The sequence below is a fragment of the Eumetopias jubatus genome, unplaced genomic scaffold (assembly GCF_037043125.1).
Source record: "Eumetopias jubatus isolate StellerSeaLion01/CBP00866 unplaced genomic scaffold, mEumJub1_p1.0 scaffold_1, whole genome shotgun sequence".
Lineage (NCBI taxonomy): Eukaryota > Metazoa > Chordata > Mammalia > Carnivora > Otariidae > Eumetopias > Eumetopias jubatus.
Genome location: NW_028274807.1, coordinates 40,408,598 through 40,426,630, shown reverse-complemented (window position 1 = coordinate 40,426,630; position 18,033 = coordinate 40,408,598). Strand labels below are relative to the sequence as shown.

General features: G+C 35.4%; 1 protein-coding gene across 2 annotated transcripts in view; it reads right to left on the bottom strand.

Annotated features, from left to right (window-relative positions):
- ZNF654 (zinc finger protein 654) overlaps window positions 1–18,033 on the bottom strand; it is an 83,165-nt gene that overhangs the window by 30,368 nt on the left and 34,764 nt on the right. For both annotated transcript variants that reach the window (XM_028114957.2, XM_088024248.1), the window contains exon 3: window positions 6,353–6,434. In XM_028114957.2, the coding sequence (XP_027970758.1) occupies window positions 6,353–6,434 (82 nt within the window). The remainder of the gene's footprint in view (window positions 1–6,352; window positions 6,435–18,033) is intronic.

The window sequence follows — 18,033 nt, the reverse complement described above, 5'->3', positions numbered from 1 at the left end:
AAGCTTGTGGCGGGGTGAGTGGGGTGGCATCATATGCAGTCAAAATGGAATTAAGCAGAGAGAGGAGAGAACTTCTATTAGAGAAGAAAAAAATATGTGAACACAAATTTTGAAACTGCTCCTCAAAATTTCTTGATATTATTAAGTTGGTATTATCATATTCTCTAAAAGCATTTTAACCAGTACTACAAAGGTGGTTTGAATACCAAGATTAGGATTTTACCAAATTAAGTCTTTGGGCAGCTTACTGCAAGTAGTCTAGGAAGGGAACACAGTCCAGAAGGTTTTAGTAGAAAGTAGGTTCTTCATATTAGGGGCACCTGGGTGGCTCAGTCAATTAAGTGTCCAACTCTTGATTTTAGCTCAGGTCATGATCTCAGAGTAGTGAGATCGAGCCCCGCCACTGGGCTCCACACTCAGTGTTCAGTGGGGAGTCTGCTTGAGATTCTCTCTCCCCCTCTCCCTCTGTTCCTCTCTCCCATGTGCACTCTCTCACACATGCACTCTCTCCCTCAAATAAAATAAATAAATCTTTTAAACCATATTAGCTAAAAATAAAATCTGGGAGGTATGCTGGGTTACAATGCCACTGACTTCCATTAGGGAAAATCAACATTTGCCCCAGTGAAATAGGATGGGCATAACAACTTAAATTCCTCTCTTGTGGCTGGTTCTTTTACTTTTGATTCTTTTTGCTCTTCTTTTACAATGCTATCACAATAAAATAGTGTTGGGCCTCCTCCTGTTTGGGAGGTTGTATCCCCTATCTCTTCCCATCTGCTTCCCCCAAATATCCAAAGAAGGACAAGCAGATTGAAAAATAGGGTAGAATCTCAGGAAAGAAAGTTTAACTAAGACCTACTTCTATTCTGAACAAAAAAGACCTTTGTGACTTATACACTGACCCCAAGGGATGAGGAGAGAATTTTCACTGAGGTCAGGGCAGGCTTACTAAAACAACTGCAGAGCTCTAGCAGTAAGGCTTTTAGATTATTGGTTAGCATTTTGCTGACTACTCCAGGGTCTTTTTTTCCCCCCCTAAATTGGGGCTGGGGAGGCTTTATAACATCTATTTTTCTCTTGGTTTATAAAAGTAATACATGTTCTTGGTTAAAAACAAACAAACAAAAAAGGCAAGAAAGATACAAATACAGACCCATCAATCTAACCATCACTGGGCATTAGTACTTGGATGTTCCAAAGATATTTAAAACTCTGTCTAGAATGGAAGTTATCTTCTTTCTATATCCTGTTCTTCCCCCTATAATCACTGCTCACTTAGTGAATGGCACTACTCTATATGGTTACATCAGCTTAAATGCCCCCAAAATATACCTGATTCTTCCCTATCTTCCTTATCTCCATCCAATCAATACCATAATCTGGGATTTTAGTTCCTTATCATTATGTGTGTGCTTGTATTTTCTTTTCCCAGAATCATTTCTAACATTAAAGAATTTTCATTACAGCCATATTAATAACAGTCTACTAATTTTTACTTGTTCCCTCACATCAGTCCTATTTTTTAATTCTATAACAACTCTATTTGTAAATTCTTTGTTTTGACCATTTCTTAAATCAGCTGGCATACTTTTTTTTTTCTGATAAAAGACTTATAGTTGCTTTGTTTTTCTAGTATTTGGACTATTTCTTTCTGTTGCCCTCTCTCATAAACTATAGGGCTTGGCAGTAGTATTATTAAATAACATTTTTTCCCTTAAAAACTCCATAGACATTATTTATTTATTCTGGTATTTGTTACAGTGGAAAAGTTCACTGCCAGCCTGATTTTATTTTTACCTTTGTGAGAATCCTGTTTTACATGAGTCCTGCATTTGTAGGAACTTTCCTTTATCCTGAGAATTGAAGACTCCAATAAGATATGGCTGCATGTAACTATTGAGAATACATTTTTAGAGAACTGTTTCCTTCACTGATTGAGTTTTTTCTGGAGCTAATCTGCTATTGATCATCTACTTTTAATTTAGTAGTTTCATCTCCATACAATATTTTAACTCCATACATTCTCTGGGATGGTCCCTTCTTTACAATTTCACTTCCAGTTTCATAGAGAATACCCTGAACTCAACCACAGAAAGAACAAAACTGATCTTTTTTTTTTTTTTAACTGTCTTACCTTAACCATGTTAACTGATGATAACTGGCATTAATCTCCTTATTCATCTTTACCTAGAATATCTAGAAAGAGAGCTGTTTTACTAATGGGTAAATAAGTCTGACTCCTTTAAGCTCAACCAAGATGGAAGGGAAAAGGTTCTAAGTTTACTTTGTTAGATCAATGGCCCACGAGGCAGTAAAGAGGAAGCTACAGTGGGAGACAACCACACCTCTTTACAAAACTTTCTAACCTCTGGGTATTGGGGCAGGCTGCATTTAGTTTTGGTCATACTCTCATTTTCTCAATGGAAGGAATGCTTTCATGGAGAGCCATACATCCCATTTTTAATATTGATAGCTTAGTCATATCAGTATTCCTGTTCTGTGGGCTTGGAGGCACACCTGGCGCACTTTCAAGAAGCACCAATAAGAATGAGATTGGCCATACACCTAATGCCCCACAATCTGGAATTTTTTCTAGTCCCCACCATTACAAGCTGATAGGGGTAGGGGGCATTACTGGATAGCATTTGGAAGGCCTTCCCTCTCTTTCCCCTATTTAATCACATTCCGTTAATCAAGTATGGTTTGGCCTATCACTTGAGATGGATTCATCCCTGAGGGCTTGATATAGATCCTGATCCTAGTTTCCAACATTCATAAGGAATTTTATTCTCATGTTATTTTTATCATTGGGAATCTAAATTTAATTACATTAATGGGTTTTGGAGACCCAGTGTATGAATTCAATCACAAGCCTATGGAAAGCTTACCAATGAACAATTAAAAATAATAATAAGGTAGGCTCATCATATAAGAAATGTGTCATCTTTTTTTGAGGTAAAGAAAAATTATCGAAAGACAAAAACTAAGAAAGCAAACGTTTAGAAGCCAGCAAACAGAACATCTGGCTCTAAGAATGAAATTTCCTCTTGGAATAAGGTAGAGAAAAAATTACAGTCAGCCAATAACAAGATTTAAAATTTCTACTTGAGCAGCTCAGATTTTAGGAGATCAGAAATTCATTGAAGAAAAGAGTAACTTAAGAATAAACTTAAGGGCCAGGTTTTCGTCTTACTGTGAAAACAGAAATCCAGGTAGGAGGACTTCAGAGCCACATGCCAACAGGAGGGATAATTAACTCAAATCCAGCAAAGAAAGTTAATCCCCTGTTAACTCAGATTGTGTTCCAGGGACAAGCACCATAGCCATCACTTCTGAGCATGATAGAAATGTAGACTCTCAGGCCCCCACCACTCCAGAACTACTGAATCAATATCTGCATTTTAACAAGATCCCCAGGTACATTAAAGTATGAGCAACATTAATTTCATCCTACTTATGGTAGAGGAAGAAAGCCCAAGATCTTAAGCTGGTAGAAATCTTTATGAAAGATGAATAGTAATGAACCACTTGGGGAAATAGGGTTTGCATTAGAAAATATAAAAACATTCCAAAAAGTGACATTGGGATTATCACTGGACTATCAAAGATAAGTCAAAAGCCTGGGGAAATTACAAAGCTTAGCAAATGTAAGAGTTTAGGGAAGTGTACATGATGGACGACATGTTGGCCCTCCGTGGGTCCCTAAGGGCACAGGCCTGAAAGCACCAAATAGCAGCAGCTCAGTTCAGAAAATGGAGGACGAAAGGTGGTGAAATCTCTCCTAGGAGGCAGGAGTTAGAGGCTTGAGAAAATTCAGAGTAGGAAGAAAGAAGCTGGAAGTAGGAAGAAGCCATAGCAACAAAAGTGGCAGAAGTGGCATAGAGATTTTAAAAACAAAAGAGAACAAAAGGAGGGTTGGGCTTTAGAAATTGAGCAGAAGATAGTAAAGGGTACAAAACCAAGAACTCTTCCCTGAGGAATTATTTTGAAAACTGAATGGAAACCCTGCTCAAAAAAAAAAAAAGAAAAAAGAAATTTTTATCCCTTCACAGATGTTATGATTTCACACATTTAAAACATAATTGAAATATCGTCTCTCATCTACTCTACAAACACTTCAGCAGTTCCCATTATCAGTGCTCAGTTAACATCTTCATGAGGCATTTTCTGACTATTCATTTAAAACTGAAATTTCTTTCCCCAATACCACCATGCCATCACTCCCTAGCTCCCTGGCCTGCTTCATTTTCCTGTGAGTCATTTGTCACTTTCTAAAATAATCTTAATTTTACAAAGATTTGATTTATTGTCTTTATGTCTTTTTACTAGAATTAAACTCCACAATAGGAGGGTTCTTCTGGTTTTGCTTACTACTGTTTTTCCCAGAACTTAGTGCCTAGCATATACTAGAGACTTAATAAATATTTGCCTAGTAAAAATTCAAAAATGGAATGCCAAGAACACAAGTGTCAAAGGAAAAATAGAATGGAAAATTACAAAGTTTTAAATACTGAATATAGACTTTAATTAGAGTGGGGCACCTGGCTGGTTCAGTTGGAAAAGCATAGGACTCTTGATCTCAGGGTCATGAGTTTAAGCCCCACATAGGATGTAGAGATTACTAAAAAAAAAATAAATAAACTCAAAAAAAATTTAAGCAAGTAGAATGTTTAATATAATATACCTAGTTTTACTGATTCTAAGATGCATTTTTTTCCTATTTTTACAACTCTAAAATCAGAGTATGTTTTATAGTCAACACTATCTTAGAATCCAAGCCAGCCTGGTAATGATCGCAAGGTAGTTGTCATTCTGTATCCATGGACATTCAAAGAGACAGCATGAAAACTTGCAAAAAGGTATACTGGTGACTCCGAATAAAATGCAACAGACTAGCAGAGCACTCTTAACTTGTGGGAGGCAAATGGTATGGGGAGGGCATAGGGCAATTAATGTAATTTAACAATACTCTGAAGCAGGAGTCAAAAGCTGGCTGGTTAAACAGAACCCTAAAACCAGCTTAAGCTTTGGGCGCCTGGGTGGCTCAGTCGTTAAGCGTCTGCCTTCGGCTCAGGTCATGATCCTAGGGTCCTGGGATCGAGTCCCACATCAGGCTCCCTACCTGGCAGGAAGCCTGCTTCTCCCTCTCCCACTCCCCCTGCTTCTGTTCTTGCTCTCGCTGTCTCTGTCTCTGTCAAATAAATAAATAAAATCTTAATAAAAAAAAAACAGCTTAAGCTTTTAAAAGCCCAGTGCCAATGGCTTTTAGCTCTTTTATCAACTATTTTAGGAATGCTACCTTCTGTGCCACTGAAGACAAAATGGTATAGAAAAACAGACAGTGACTGAGTGGAAAAACAAATCTAGAGTCAGATTCCAAAAGTGAAGAAGTTCTAGATATATCTTAGCCATTTAAGTCTGCTTCTAATTTTCCTATGTCTATGTATGCACCAGAGTGAGCAATCATAAAAATCTATTTTAATTCAGTCTAAAAGCTCTCTTTCAATAAATACAAAATAAAAATTCCAGGTAAGAGAAAGCACTGCATGACGTTTCTGTTACTATGCTGATCTCCTTCCTTAAGATGGACTCCTGGTTGACCACAAGCCTCTCTTACTAACACATAATAGGAATAAATGTAAGATGTCTGAACACTTTACCCCTAGATGGAGCTCAAAGTACATCTTCCTTTATTCCACTCTAGAGAATAATGATGAGATGACAAGGACATATTAGTGAGCCATAGTACTAGGTACTGCTTCCCAAGTAAATGGTAAAAAGATCAATGATCAAATGTTCTTGCGTCTACAGGTCTTTGGATCTTTGTCATTCCCTTCAGGATTTACTTTCTCCTCTCATATAGTACGTGCCAAAAAAAAAAAAAAAAAAAATTGCTTCCTATCTTGAGAAGGCTATTGAGAAAATAAATGAGAAAATCAGGATATAGCCAAGGGGAAAAAGTGACATGGGACAGACAGCCGGCTTTTAAGCTAGACAAGAAGAGTCCTTCTTGAGTTCTACATGGGGCTTTGAAACCAAAGCCTATAGCAATAAAAAGTGTGAGTATATGTGCAAGATGTGCTTAGGAATCTACAAGGGTGGTAGTAGCAAGCTCTGGTCTAGCAAATGTGGAACTGGAATGTTAATTTGAACAGCTTTTAGTAATATAGCTAAAAGTTAATTTTTAAGAACCTTATATTTCTGCTAGTAAAATATATAGGATTCTAACCATTGCCATCTTAGTAAATATAAAAACTTAAAAGCAATAAACAATCAATATATCATTTTTAGGGGGAGAATAACTCATGTGTTAAACATAGACAAAATGTGAAAGAGTAAACTGTTTTACCTGGAATGATCCAAGAATATCCTTTAGGGGCTCTTCATAAAACTCATCTCTTCCAAAGAACAGCAGCAACTCAAAGAAGCTCCTAGAAAGAATAAGTGAATAATAACTTTCATTGCTTCTTTAATTTTTTTTTGCCCCAATTTAAAATATTCTCAAGAGATAAAAGTTATGTAATATCAGACATGTGGTTTTAAAATAGCCAGATTTGAATCATTACATTGATCATTTAAGATTCATGTTAGGTTTTCAGTGAAATTTTAATAGAAGTGTCTTCAAAGAAAATACAAAGAAATATACTGAAGTTCTAGAACTACAGAATGAACAATTACATTACTCATGCCTACCAGTGTTCACAATGCAAAAAAAAAAACAAAAACGCAGTGGTACACCAGGTGGCAAAAATGTTGCTACACGTCAAGATGGTTTAAAATGGGTCCAGCTTCACCCTTGTACAATGGGCCCCTTAGAAAATTCAAAATCTAATTTTCTTCAGATGGATATAAAGGATGGATAAAATTAACACAAAGGTATAAGAAAATTAGTCACTGTGAAACTCTCTGCCAACATTTATGTTATAGTAGTATCACCAATTAGGTATCTAATAAACGATACATGGGTTCTCAAACTGGGCTTACCTTGATTATCCCACTCGTGACAGACAGCCCAAAAGTTTGTGGTTCCTCCTTTTTAAATAAACTAAATACTTCATGTGTCTTTAATAATTCATAATTTCATACAGGAAGAAATATGACTTATTTCCTAATCATGAGCATGAAAAACTATGAAAATTATTTAGTATTACTTAGCAGTCCTAAAGTAGAGCAAATGACAAATACCACAGAATCCTTAGATTTTAATTCACCTACAAGATCCTCAACTAGGAATACCCAAAGTTGTATTTTTTAATCACTTTTTGCCTTTAATCCAAATTAATCTCTAAGAATGAAGTTTTTAGAATGCAAACACAACTATGAGACTATGTAGTTTTAAAAAAATTATATAAAAGATCCAAGTATTACATAATAAATACTTCTAAATAACCATGCCCCATAACATATTTTATAAAACTTTAACTAACTAACTTTAAAGTAGTTAAAAACAATTTTTAAATGTCAACAGACCAAAATATATAAAAGAAGTCAAAGAAAATGATATATAGAGAAAGAATCTTTGTTGATTTCCTTAATTAAAAAGCTTAAACAAGTAATTTTTATTTATTTTTTAAGTAGGATCCACGCTGGGCGTGGAGCCCAATGCAGGGCTTGAACTCATGACCCTGAGATCAAGACCTGAGCTAAGATCAAGAGTCATACACAACCTAGGGCGCCTGGGTGGCTCAGTCGTTAGGCGTCTGCTTTCAGCTCAGGTCACAATCCCAGGGTCCTGGGATCGAGTCCCACATTGGGCTCCCTCCTTGGGGGGAAGCCTGCTTCTCCCTCTCCCACTCCTGTTGCTTGTGTTCCTGCTCTATCTCTGTCTCTGTCAAATAAATAAAAAAGAGTCATACACAACCCAATGAGCCACCCAGACACCCCTGAAGAAAAAGTTAACAACCTGGTAAAACACTGGGAGAGGACTACCTCACAGAAAAGAAACACAAGTGAATTTTTTTTCAAATATGAAAAGATGTTCTACTTTACTCAAATAAGTAAAAATTTATGAAGATGAAATACCTTTCCTATCATATTTATGATAGGAATGAAAATGTGGACATATTCTACGATGGCTCTGATGTAGAGAAATAAGCTCTGGTATCCTGTTGGAGGTGTGGTAGGAGGTACTACCACTTTTAAAGGGCAACGCAGTAACAGTCATCAGAAAATTTACAATATGCCCATAATCATTTGACTTAGCAATTCCACTTATAGAACTAAATCAGCCAAATATACACATATTAGCTCAAAGACTATATAGGGATATGCATCCACAAATGATTTGTAATAGCAAAAGAATAGAAACATACTAAATGTCTACCACAGGGGACTGGGAAAATTAATTACAATACACCCATACAATGAAATATAATACAAATGTTAATGAGAATATTAGTGAGAATACACTTAAATCTATATGAATAGACAAGAGGAAATTCCAAGATATACTGTTAAGAAAAGATGCAGAAATATATTAATTACATTACCATTTGTGTGGAGGGAGGGAGGGGAGAGAGGGCCCATGAATACCAATGCATATTGTCAAAGTATCTAGAGGGATATGCAACAAACTGGTAAAAGCAACTGACTCCACATTAAGTAAAACAGAATTTGGGGGCCAGGAATGTAAAGAATTGTCATTATTAACGCTTTTGCAATTATTTATTTTCCTATCAATGAATATGAAAAAAGCCCCATCAATGTACCTCGGAATCCTCTCTATCCCTATACCATTAAGTCACATCTACATCATCTTTAAATTTCTAATAGACCCTTCCTATGCTATTCCACACTCACTCACTCCTAAGTACGTGTTTAATATAGCTGCCGTTGTTATCATCCTAAAACACAGAATGATTTGACTACTTAACAGACTTTACAAACTGCTTTTTGGATTGTACCATCTAAAAGCAAAGACATTCATTCAGCTGACACACTTATTTTGTATGGATAAAATATTTTTAAAAAATATTTTAGTTGCTAATATTTAAAAACTTTGCTACTTCAGATTAAATCTAGATTTCTCTGAGCTCCTATAAAACAGGAACCCCTATAACACAGAGTTTGCATCTCTCTGTGACAAAAGCTGAGCAGCTACTGCCTTTAGACAGAACACGAACCTCCTTTCCAATTTGCCAGTCTCCGTCCACTTCTCCAACATACTAGCTGCTTAACTTATTTTTTTACTATCATTCCCTTCCCATTCTATGTAGATATTTGAGATCATTAATCTACAGCAGGAAATACAAATTCCTTATCATGATATAAAAACTTTTATGTCTGATTCAAAACTATATTTACACACATAACTTTTATCAGAAATTTCATGCTCTCCAATCACAGCAAGCTTCTCCCCATTTCCTTAACTCCTATGCTCTTATGGTCTTTGGATCTATTTTGCTTCCTCAAGACCTATTTACACAATTTTACCTAGGAATCTGGTCTCAAATTCCCTTCCTTCTCTCCATATAGCTGATTCTGTACTATCACAGTATTGTACTTTACATATATATTATAACCTGTTGAAACACAGGCATTAAGTTTGCACTGCATTAAGTTTGCACTAAGTAGAAGGGAAAGGGATTGCATCATTATGTTGAGTAGATAGTACTGACTGCTAGGGCCATTAATTAATTATATTAAAAGAGGGAGAGAGATAGCAAAGGTTTTTAGTAGAAATAAAATGTGCTATTGAGTATATTTAGATATGAGTATGCAGATGCATGTGACCTTGTACAGAATCCAACAAATATGCAGAATTATATGATGTCTGATTTATGTGAACATGAAAGGGGAGCCAACATTACAAAAGACAGAGATCTGTGCAGGCCCCACTATCGGCTACCTCAATAACAAGGCCCAACTCTATGATAATGATAATAAAATGTTAAAACTGCATGCAAAGTAACAGTAAATAAAAACAAATCTAGCTAGCTCTGTCTTAGGGTTTCAGGGAAGTAAACAAGTATTTATGTGGTAGTGAAATCACTAGGGGAAAAATCTAGATTATATATAGAAGTAGAAACTTCAGGTTTCAAACCTGTTGTATTTCCTATTGACTGGTATAAAGGATCAACTAAATGTTTAGAGATCAAGTTACCTAGCCCTCATGGAAGAAAAGTCTATATGGTGGAGGGTGAGTCCAGACTAGAACAAAGTAGGACCCCCAAAATATATGTAGCAGTCTAGAGCAGGGCTGGCAGACTACTATCCACAGGCTAAATCTGACCCAATGACAGCCTCTTGAATAATGCATGATAAGAATAGTTAGCCATATTTAAATTGTTAAAAGAAGAAGAAGAAGAAGAAGAAGAAGAAGAAGAAGAAGAAGAAGAAGAAGAAGAAAAGAAAAACCTGGAATAACTTTTCGTGACAGGTAAAAATGATCTGAAATTCAAATATCCTGTCAATAAATGACGTATTATAAGGAAACAACCATACCCATCCATTTACATATTGGCTATGGCTGCTTGCACACTACAATGACAGAATTGAGTAGTGGTAACAGAAAGCTTATGAGCTAAGCCTTAAATATTACTGTCTGGCCCTTTACTCACCCATGGTCTACAGCCACAGTGTTTGGGTTTCAATCTCAGCTCCACCACTTTCTTCATATGTAACCCTGGGCAAGTCACTTAATAGCTCCATGCCTCAGTTTATTTGTTTATAAAATAGAAACAATAACTATCTTTTGTAAAGCACTTAGAACAATCAATCCCTGGTTGTGCTACTGATGCGCTAATAATAAAAGTACTGTTAATTTTTATTATTAACATTGCCATCAAAGTTCCTCCTTCAATAATCTAAGAGGAAACACAAGATCTTCATAGATTTGTTCTTCTCTGCTGTGTACTGTCAATTTTGTTGAAACATAAGACATCAATTTTTCTTCACTTAAATTATGAAGCTTTTTAAGATATATGACTAAACTCATCAAAGGATTTCTAAAAATTTATTAGTGTATGTTAATATCAGTTTTTAATTTTGAATATGTTTAATATTTTTAATGTTTGTATAATGTATATTTAATACAATATTTAATATTACCAGTCGATATACTAATCAATTTATAATTAACCTTAGTCCAAGTTATGAGTTAACTAAAGTTCATTTACATCAATTGAAATATTTATTCAAAATAGAATTACTTAAAATGATTTCTATAAAAACATAAATTATTTATAGTGGGTTATGTACATAATAAATAGCATGCCTTTGAATTTAAAAAATTATACCATATATAATCATACTCATTTGACTTGCATCAATCAGTATATTGCTATGAGTTATGCAAGTTTAAATAACTCGAGTACTGGTACAGTCCCTATTTATGAAACAAACTATATGCTGCCATCATTATATTTTCTCATCTATTACAAATGGTAATAAAGTACCAGACTTCCTGAAAATAAGACACACAGTAGATTGTTTGGTAGTTATGAGAATTACTATTCTTTTTTTGGGTCCCTGTAGCATATAAGTAATTTTCACCCTGAAATACAAGAATGTGAATTTGTGTATTTATCCACCATAGGAAAATTCCACTGAAGTATGATGCTTAACTATCCAAATGCAAGAAATCCACTTACTAATATAGAATACAACAGAGCAAGACAAAGAAACAGAAACGGCAAGCAAGAACTGGAGATACAGGGAACGGAGTGTACATATCTAAGACGTCTAATTATACTTGCACAAAAAAAAAAAAGAGAGATGAGGTAAAGACAAAAACAAGATAAGACTTTTTCATAATTGATGAAAAATACCAACCCTCAGATCTAGGAAGCCCAGGAAACCCCATAAGGATTAATAAAAATAAGTCTAAACCTAGCTAATCACAGTAAACTATAAAACATCAAATATAAAAAAAACAATGTATAAACAACCACAGAAAAATAGAACTGTTTCCAAATAGGGAATTAAATTAGCAAGAAGGATCTAAGATGCAAATCAGTGAATATATAGGCTACAAATTTTGACACCATGAAGAAATAATCTCATCTGGGCTTTAAAATACAGCAAAAATACATGACATAAATAGCATTTAAGTTGGAAGGAGAAATTTTAGCATTATTGTTCCAGTGTCCTTAGACTGGAGGAAGGTAATTTAAAATTTACATATAAATAAAAGTACCTGCATCTTTTTGTGGAGGTAGGAGAATTGATTATCTAGAAAGTTGAGTATCTAGAAAAACCATGAAACAGTAAGAGCAATGAAAAGGAGCAAGCCAGTATTAAAACATTTTGTAAAGCCTCTATAATTGAACCACCATTGTATTGGCAGATGAACAAAGAGCCTAATGAAATGAAAAATCCAAAAATTGACCAACTGATGTGAAAAATGCATATATGACAAAAGCAGCATCTCAGATCAGTAGGGAAAAAGTTGACTTCTTTGTATTGGATAGTCAAATGTTATAAGACAAAACTGATTCACTCTAGCTTCCAAACAAGAAAATATTCAAAGTGGATCAAAAACTTAAATATAAAAAATTGGACATTACAAATATCAGAAAAAAATCCCATATAACCTGGTTATAGACAAATCATTTTTCTTTAAATCATTAACTATGATTCAAGATGCAAGAGCAATAGAGGAATACTGACAAATTTTAAATACATTTTAAAATGTCTAAAAATACAAACAACATAAGTAAAATCAAAAGATAAATGAAAAAATAATGGTTTGTAAGGATATGCAAAAAGATGTTCAACTTCACTCACAATAAGAAAAATACAAATTAAGGGGTGCCTGGATGGCTCAGTTGGTTAAGCATCAGACTCTTGGTTTTGGCTCAGCTCATGATCTCAGGGTTGTGAGATGGAGCCCCATGTCAGGCTCTGCTCAGTGTGGAGTCTGCTTGTCCCTCTCCCTCTGTTCCTCCCTCCATTCTTGCTCTCTTGCTCTCTCAAATAAATAAAAAATCTTAAAAAGAAAAGAAAATACATATTAAAACTACACTGAAGGCTGTCTGGGTGGTACAGTTGGTTGAGCATTCACCTCTTGATTTTGGCTCAGGTCCTGATCTCAGGGTCGTAAGATGGGGCCCTGCATTGGGCTCTGCACTCAGCATGGAGTCTGCTAAGAATTCTCCCTCCCTCCCTCTCTGCCCCTCCTGCTTGTGCTTTCTCTCTAAAATAAATAAATAAATAAATCTTTTTTAAAAAATACACGAAAATGCCATTACCCCTCTGTTAGATTAGCAAAAAAATCAAAAGTTTGATAACACAAAATTGGTAAAGTTGAATGTAAACAAGGACTAATTTTGTGGGTGAGAATGCAAGATGGTATGAGCTGTTATAAAGAAAACTTTGGACTACTTAGCAAAATTACATATCTATCCATTCTTTGACACAGATTCTAGGAACCCACCCTAAAAATCTACTGGCAAAAACAAAAAAATGCATGCAAAAGGATATTAATCATAGCACTATTTATAATAGGAAAATAATAGAAACAATCCAAATATATATCATTAGCAGATATGATGGAATAAACTGGTACATCTACACAATACTATGAGGTATAAACAGGGACTTGAACTAAATCTTTATCTCCAAGGAGTACTCTCTAAGATATAATATTGTTAAAAAAAAAAAAAAAAGTGTGTATCTGTTTACATAAAAAGGGCATAAGGCTATGGTTATATATGTTAGTGGATCTTGTTTTTCTATCCAACTAACCAACTTTTGTCTTTTTTAATAGGTTTAGACCATTTACATGTAATATAATTTTTGATGTGCTTAGATTAAAACCTATTCTCTCAATAGCTATTTTCTATTCTACCTGGTTCACTATTGCACTTGACCTCTTCTTCCACCTATTTTTGGATTAAGTAACTTCATAATTCCATTTTATCTCCACTTAGTCTTAATATATCCACCTCTGTATTCAATGTTTTTAGTGATTACCCTAGAATTTACAATATATATCTTTAACAAATCCCGTTATGCCTTCAGATATCATGCTGCTTTAGGTATAATAATCTTTGTGCTATTCTTGTCATTCATTTTCATTTTAAACATGCTATAAACCAACAGTGCTTCACTACAATTCTTGTTGTAATCTCAGCATTTAGAAAATATGACCCATAGGCTGCCTGCCAGTTTTTGTAAAAGTTTTATTGAGACACAGCTACATGCATTCATTTGTGTATTGTCTATGGCTGCCTTGGTGCTACAAGAGCAGAGTTGAGTAGTTACAACACCCTATAGTCTGCAGGTCTAAAAAAACCTGCCCCTTTAAAACAGTATTTACCAACTTCTGCTTTAGGCAGTTATGTTTCACAGATATTAAAAATAAGAAAATTCTATTTTATATTTATCTTCAGTTTTTATCATTACCAGCTCTCTTCATTTCTTTGGGTAGATTTTCTGTCTGGCATCGTATTAGTATGGTATCTTTTGTAGTTCACATCTTCTGGAAATGAATAATTTCAGTTTCTGATTCCCTGAAAACATCTTTAATTTCCTTCTGACTGGAGAGTTATTTTTTTTTCTTTCAGCACTTTAAAGATGTTACTTCATTTTGTTTTTTTTTTTTTTTTAAAGATTTATTTATTTATTTAAGAGAATGAGAGAGAGAGAGTACATGAGAGGGAGAAGGGTCAGAGGGAGAAGCAGACTCCCCGCTGAGCAGGGAGCCCGATGTGGGACTCGATCCCGGGACTCCAGGATCATGACCTGAGCCGAAGGCAGTCGCTCAACCAACTGAGCCACCCAGGCGCCCCACTTCATTGTGTTCTGACTGGCATGGTTTCTGAGATGTCTGCTGTATTTCTTTAATCTTCTAAATTAGGTAATGCCTTACTCTGGTGGCCTTTAAGATTTCCTCTCTGATTTTCAGAGTTTGAATGTGATGGATCTAGGTGATCTAGGTGGTAGGTCAGGGTGTATATGTTTGAAATTATCCTGCTTCTGAGTTTCCTGGATCTGTGGTTGGATGTCTTTCTTTATAGTTGGAAAATTCATGGCCATCACTTTAGCAGTATTTCTTCAGCCTCATTTTTCTTCTCCTAGGATTCTAGTAGACATATACAGTTTCATATTTCCCTAAAGCTCTTTTTTAAGTGCTCTGTTTTTTCTTCTCTTTTTCTCTTTTACTTTTAGTCTGGGTAATTTCTATTGACTTACATTCAGGTTCGTTCATTCTTTCCTCAACTGTGTCAACTCTACTGATATGCCCATCAAAGGCATTCATCATCTATTATTGTGTTTTCCATTTCCAGCATTTCCATTTGAATCGTTCTTAAAGTGTCCCATCTCTCTGCTAAAATCCCCAATATTTAACCATGTTATCAACCTTTTCCACTAAAGCATTTATACCTGAATTTAGTTCTTCTAATTGATTTTCTCTTGATAGTGTCAATAACTTTTAGCTGAAAGCTGGATTTCATGATATACAACAGCATAGACTGATGTTAATAGTATTTATACCAGGGGATAGACATGCCTTTTCTTCCATTAGGCCTTTATTATGGAAATTTAAGTAAATCTAGTCATGAATTAAGTGGGTTTGAGTTATGTTTTTGCTATCATGACCTTCAGTATACCACCAGTTTCAAATTCCTTTACTGTTTTTTTTTTTTAAAGATTTTTATTTGACAGAGACAGAGAGAGAGAGAGCACAAGCAGGGAGGGAGCAGCAAAGAGGGAGAAGCTGGCTCTCCACTGAGCAGGGAGCCTGACACGGGGCTCCATCCCAGGACCCTGGGATCATGACCTGAGCTGAAGGCAGATGCTTAACTGAGCCACCAAGGTGCCCCTCCTCTACTGTTATATTTAGGGTGGAGGCTGGGTTGCCAGATATTTTAGGTTTGGGAGGTCATGAGATCAAGCCCCGAGTCCGGTTCCATGGTTAACAGAAAGTCTGCCTTAGATTCTTTTTCTCCCTCTCCTTCTGCCCCTCCCTCTGCGTGCTCTCTCTCTCTCTCTCTCTCTCAAATAAAATAAACCTTAGGGTGCCTGGGTGGCTCAGTTGGTTAAGTGACTGCCTTCGGCTCAGGTCATGATCCCAGGGCCCTGGGATGGAGTCCTGCATCGGGCTCCCTGCTCGACAGGGGGCCTGTTTCTCCCTCTCCCACTGCTTGTGCTCTCCTGTTCACTCTCTGCCAAATAAATAAAATATTTAAAAATAAATTAATTAATAATAAAATAAATAAATCTTTAAAAATACAAAGACTATTCTTAGCTTGGAAACCATATTAAAAGGGAGGGGCATGGGCAGCATTTGACCCATGGGCCATAGTTTGCCAACTCCTAAGGTAAAGAATAACCATGTTAAGAAAGATATAAACAACCCAAATAAAACTTTTATAGATCAAAAAATGTATGAGATGAAAAATACATTACATGGGATTAATGTCAAATCAGATACTGCAGAAGATAACATCAGTGAAAACAAGAGAGAGCATTCTTAAAATAAAACACACCAAAAGAAAAAGGGACTGATAAAAATGAACAGAACCATCAGTAAACTGTGGATCCTTTGTGGATTCTCTTCAAGTGTCATCCCTTAAGAAAACATAATGATGCTTTCTAAAATAATTTTTGAGGGGGGCGCCTGGGTGGCTCAGTCCATTAAGCAACTGCCTTCGGCTCAGGTCATGATCCCAGAAGTCCTGGGATCGAGCCCCACGTCAGGCTCCCTGCTCAGTGGATAGCCTGCTTCTCCCTCTCCCTCTGCCTGCCGCTCTGCCTACTTGTGTTCTCTCTCTGTCAAATAAATAAATAAAATCTTTAAAAAATAAAATAAAATAATTTTTGAGGGTGTTTGGCTGGCTCAGTCAGTAGAGCATGCAATTCTTGATCTTAGGATTGTGGTGTGAGCCCCATGTTGGGTATAAAGATTACTCAAAAATAAAAATCTTTTTATTTTTATAAAATTTCCCAAATTTGGTTAAATTTATTAAGTCCAAAGACCCAAGAAACTTAAGATCAAGAAACATAAAGGAAACTACACAAGGCAAATTACAATCAAATTTCTTAAAACCAACCATAAACTTCAAAAGATACCAATAAGAAAATGAAGAGAGGCTAGAGTAGAAGTATTCACTAATCACTTATCTGATACTGAATGTATAAACAGAATATATAAAAAAAGTCCTAACTCAATAAGGCAAACAATCCAACTGAAAAATGAGCAGAAGATTTGAATAGACACATTACCAAAGAAGACATGCTCTAGCAAATAAGTATACAAAAAGATGGTTGCCATCAACAGCACTGAGGAAATGCATATTAAAGCCAAAATGAGATACCACCACATAACTACAATGTTATGTAGAATGGCTATTATAAAAAAGACAAATAGTATAAAAAGTGTTAGTGATGTGGAGAAACTAAGCCCCCACCCCCAGACAGCTGGTTAGAACTTCAAATGGTATAGTTACTTTGGACAGTTTGGCAGTTCTGTGTTGAACAAATGTTAAACATAACATATAACATCCATTCCTAGGTAGCTACTCAAGAGAAATAATAACATTTGTCCACACAAGACTTAATAATACACAAATGTTCAAAGCCAAAAATTGGAAACAATCCAAATATCCATTAATTGCTGAATGCATAAACAAAATGTACTACATCCATATAATGGAATACTATTCAGCACAAAAAGGAATGAGCTCCTGATAATGATAATATATATATCGCATTTTCTTTACCCATTTATCCATCGATGGGAGCTGAGGTTCTTTCCATGTCTTAGCTATTGTAAATAATACTATAATAAACATAGGGGTAACAATATCTTTGCAAGATAATGGTTTTGTTTTCTTTGGATAAATACCCAGAAGACTTATTGGATTATATAACAGTTCTACTTTCAATTCTTTGAGGGTACGCCACACCTTTTTTCATAGTGGCTGCAACAGTTTACATTCCCACCAACAGGGCACAAGATTTCCATTTTCTCACATCCTTGCCAACACTTACTACTTCTTGTATTTTTGATACTAGCCATTCTAACAGGTGTGAGGTGGTAACTCACTGTGATTTGATTTGCATTTCCCTGATTATTAGTAATGA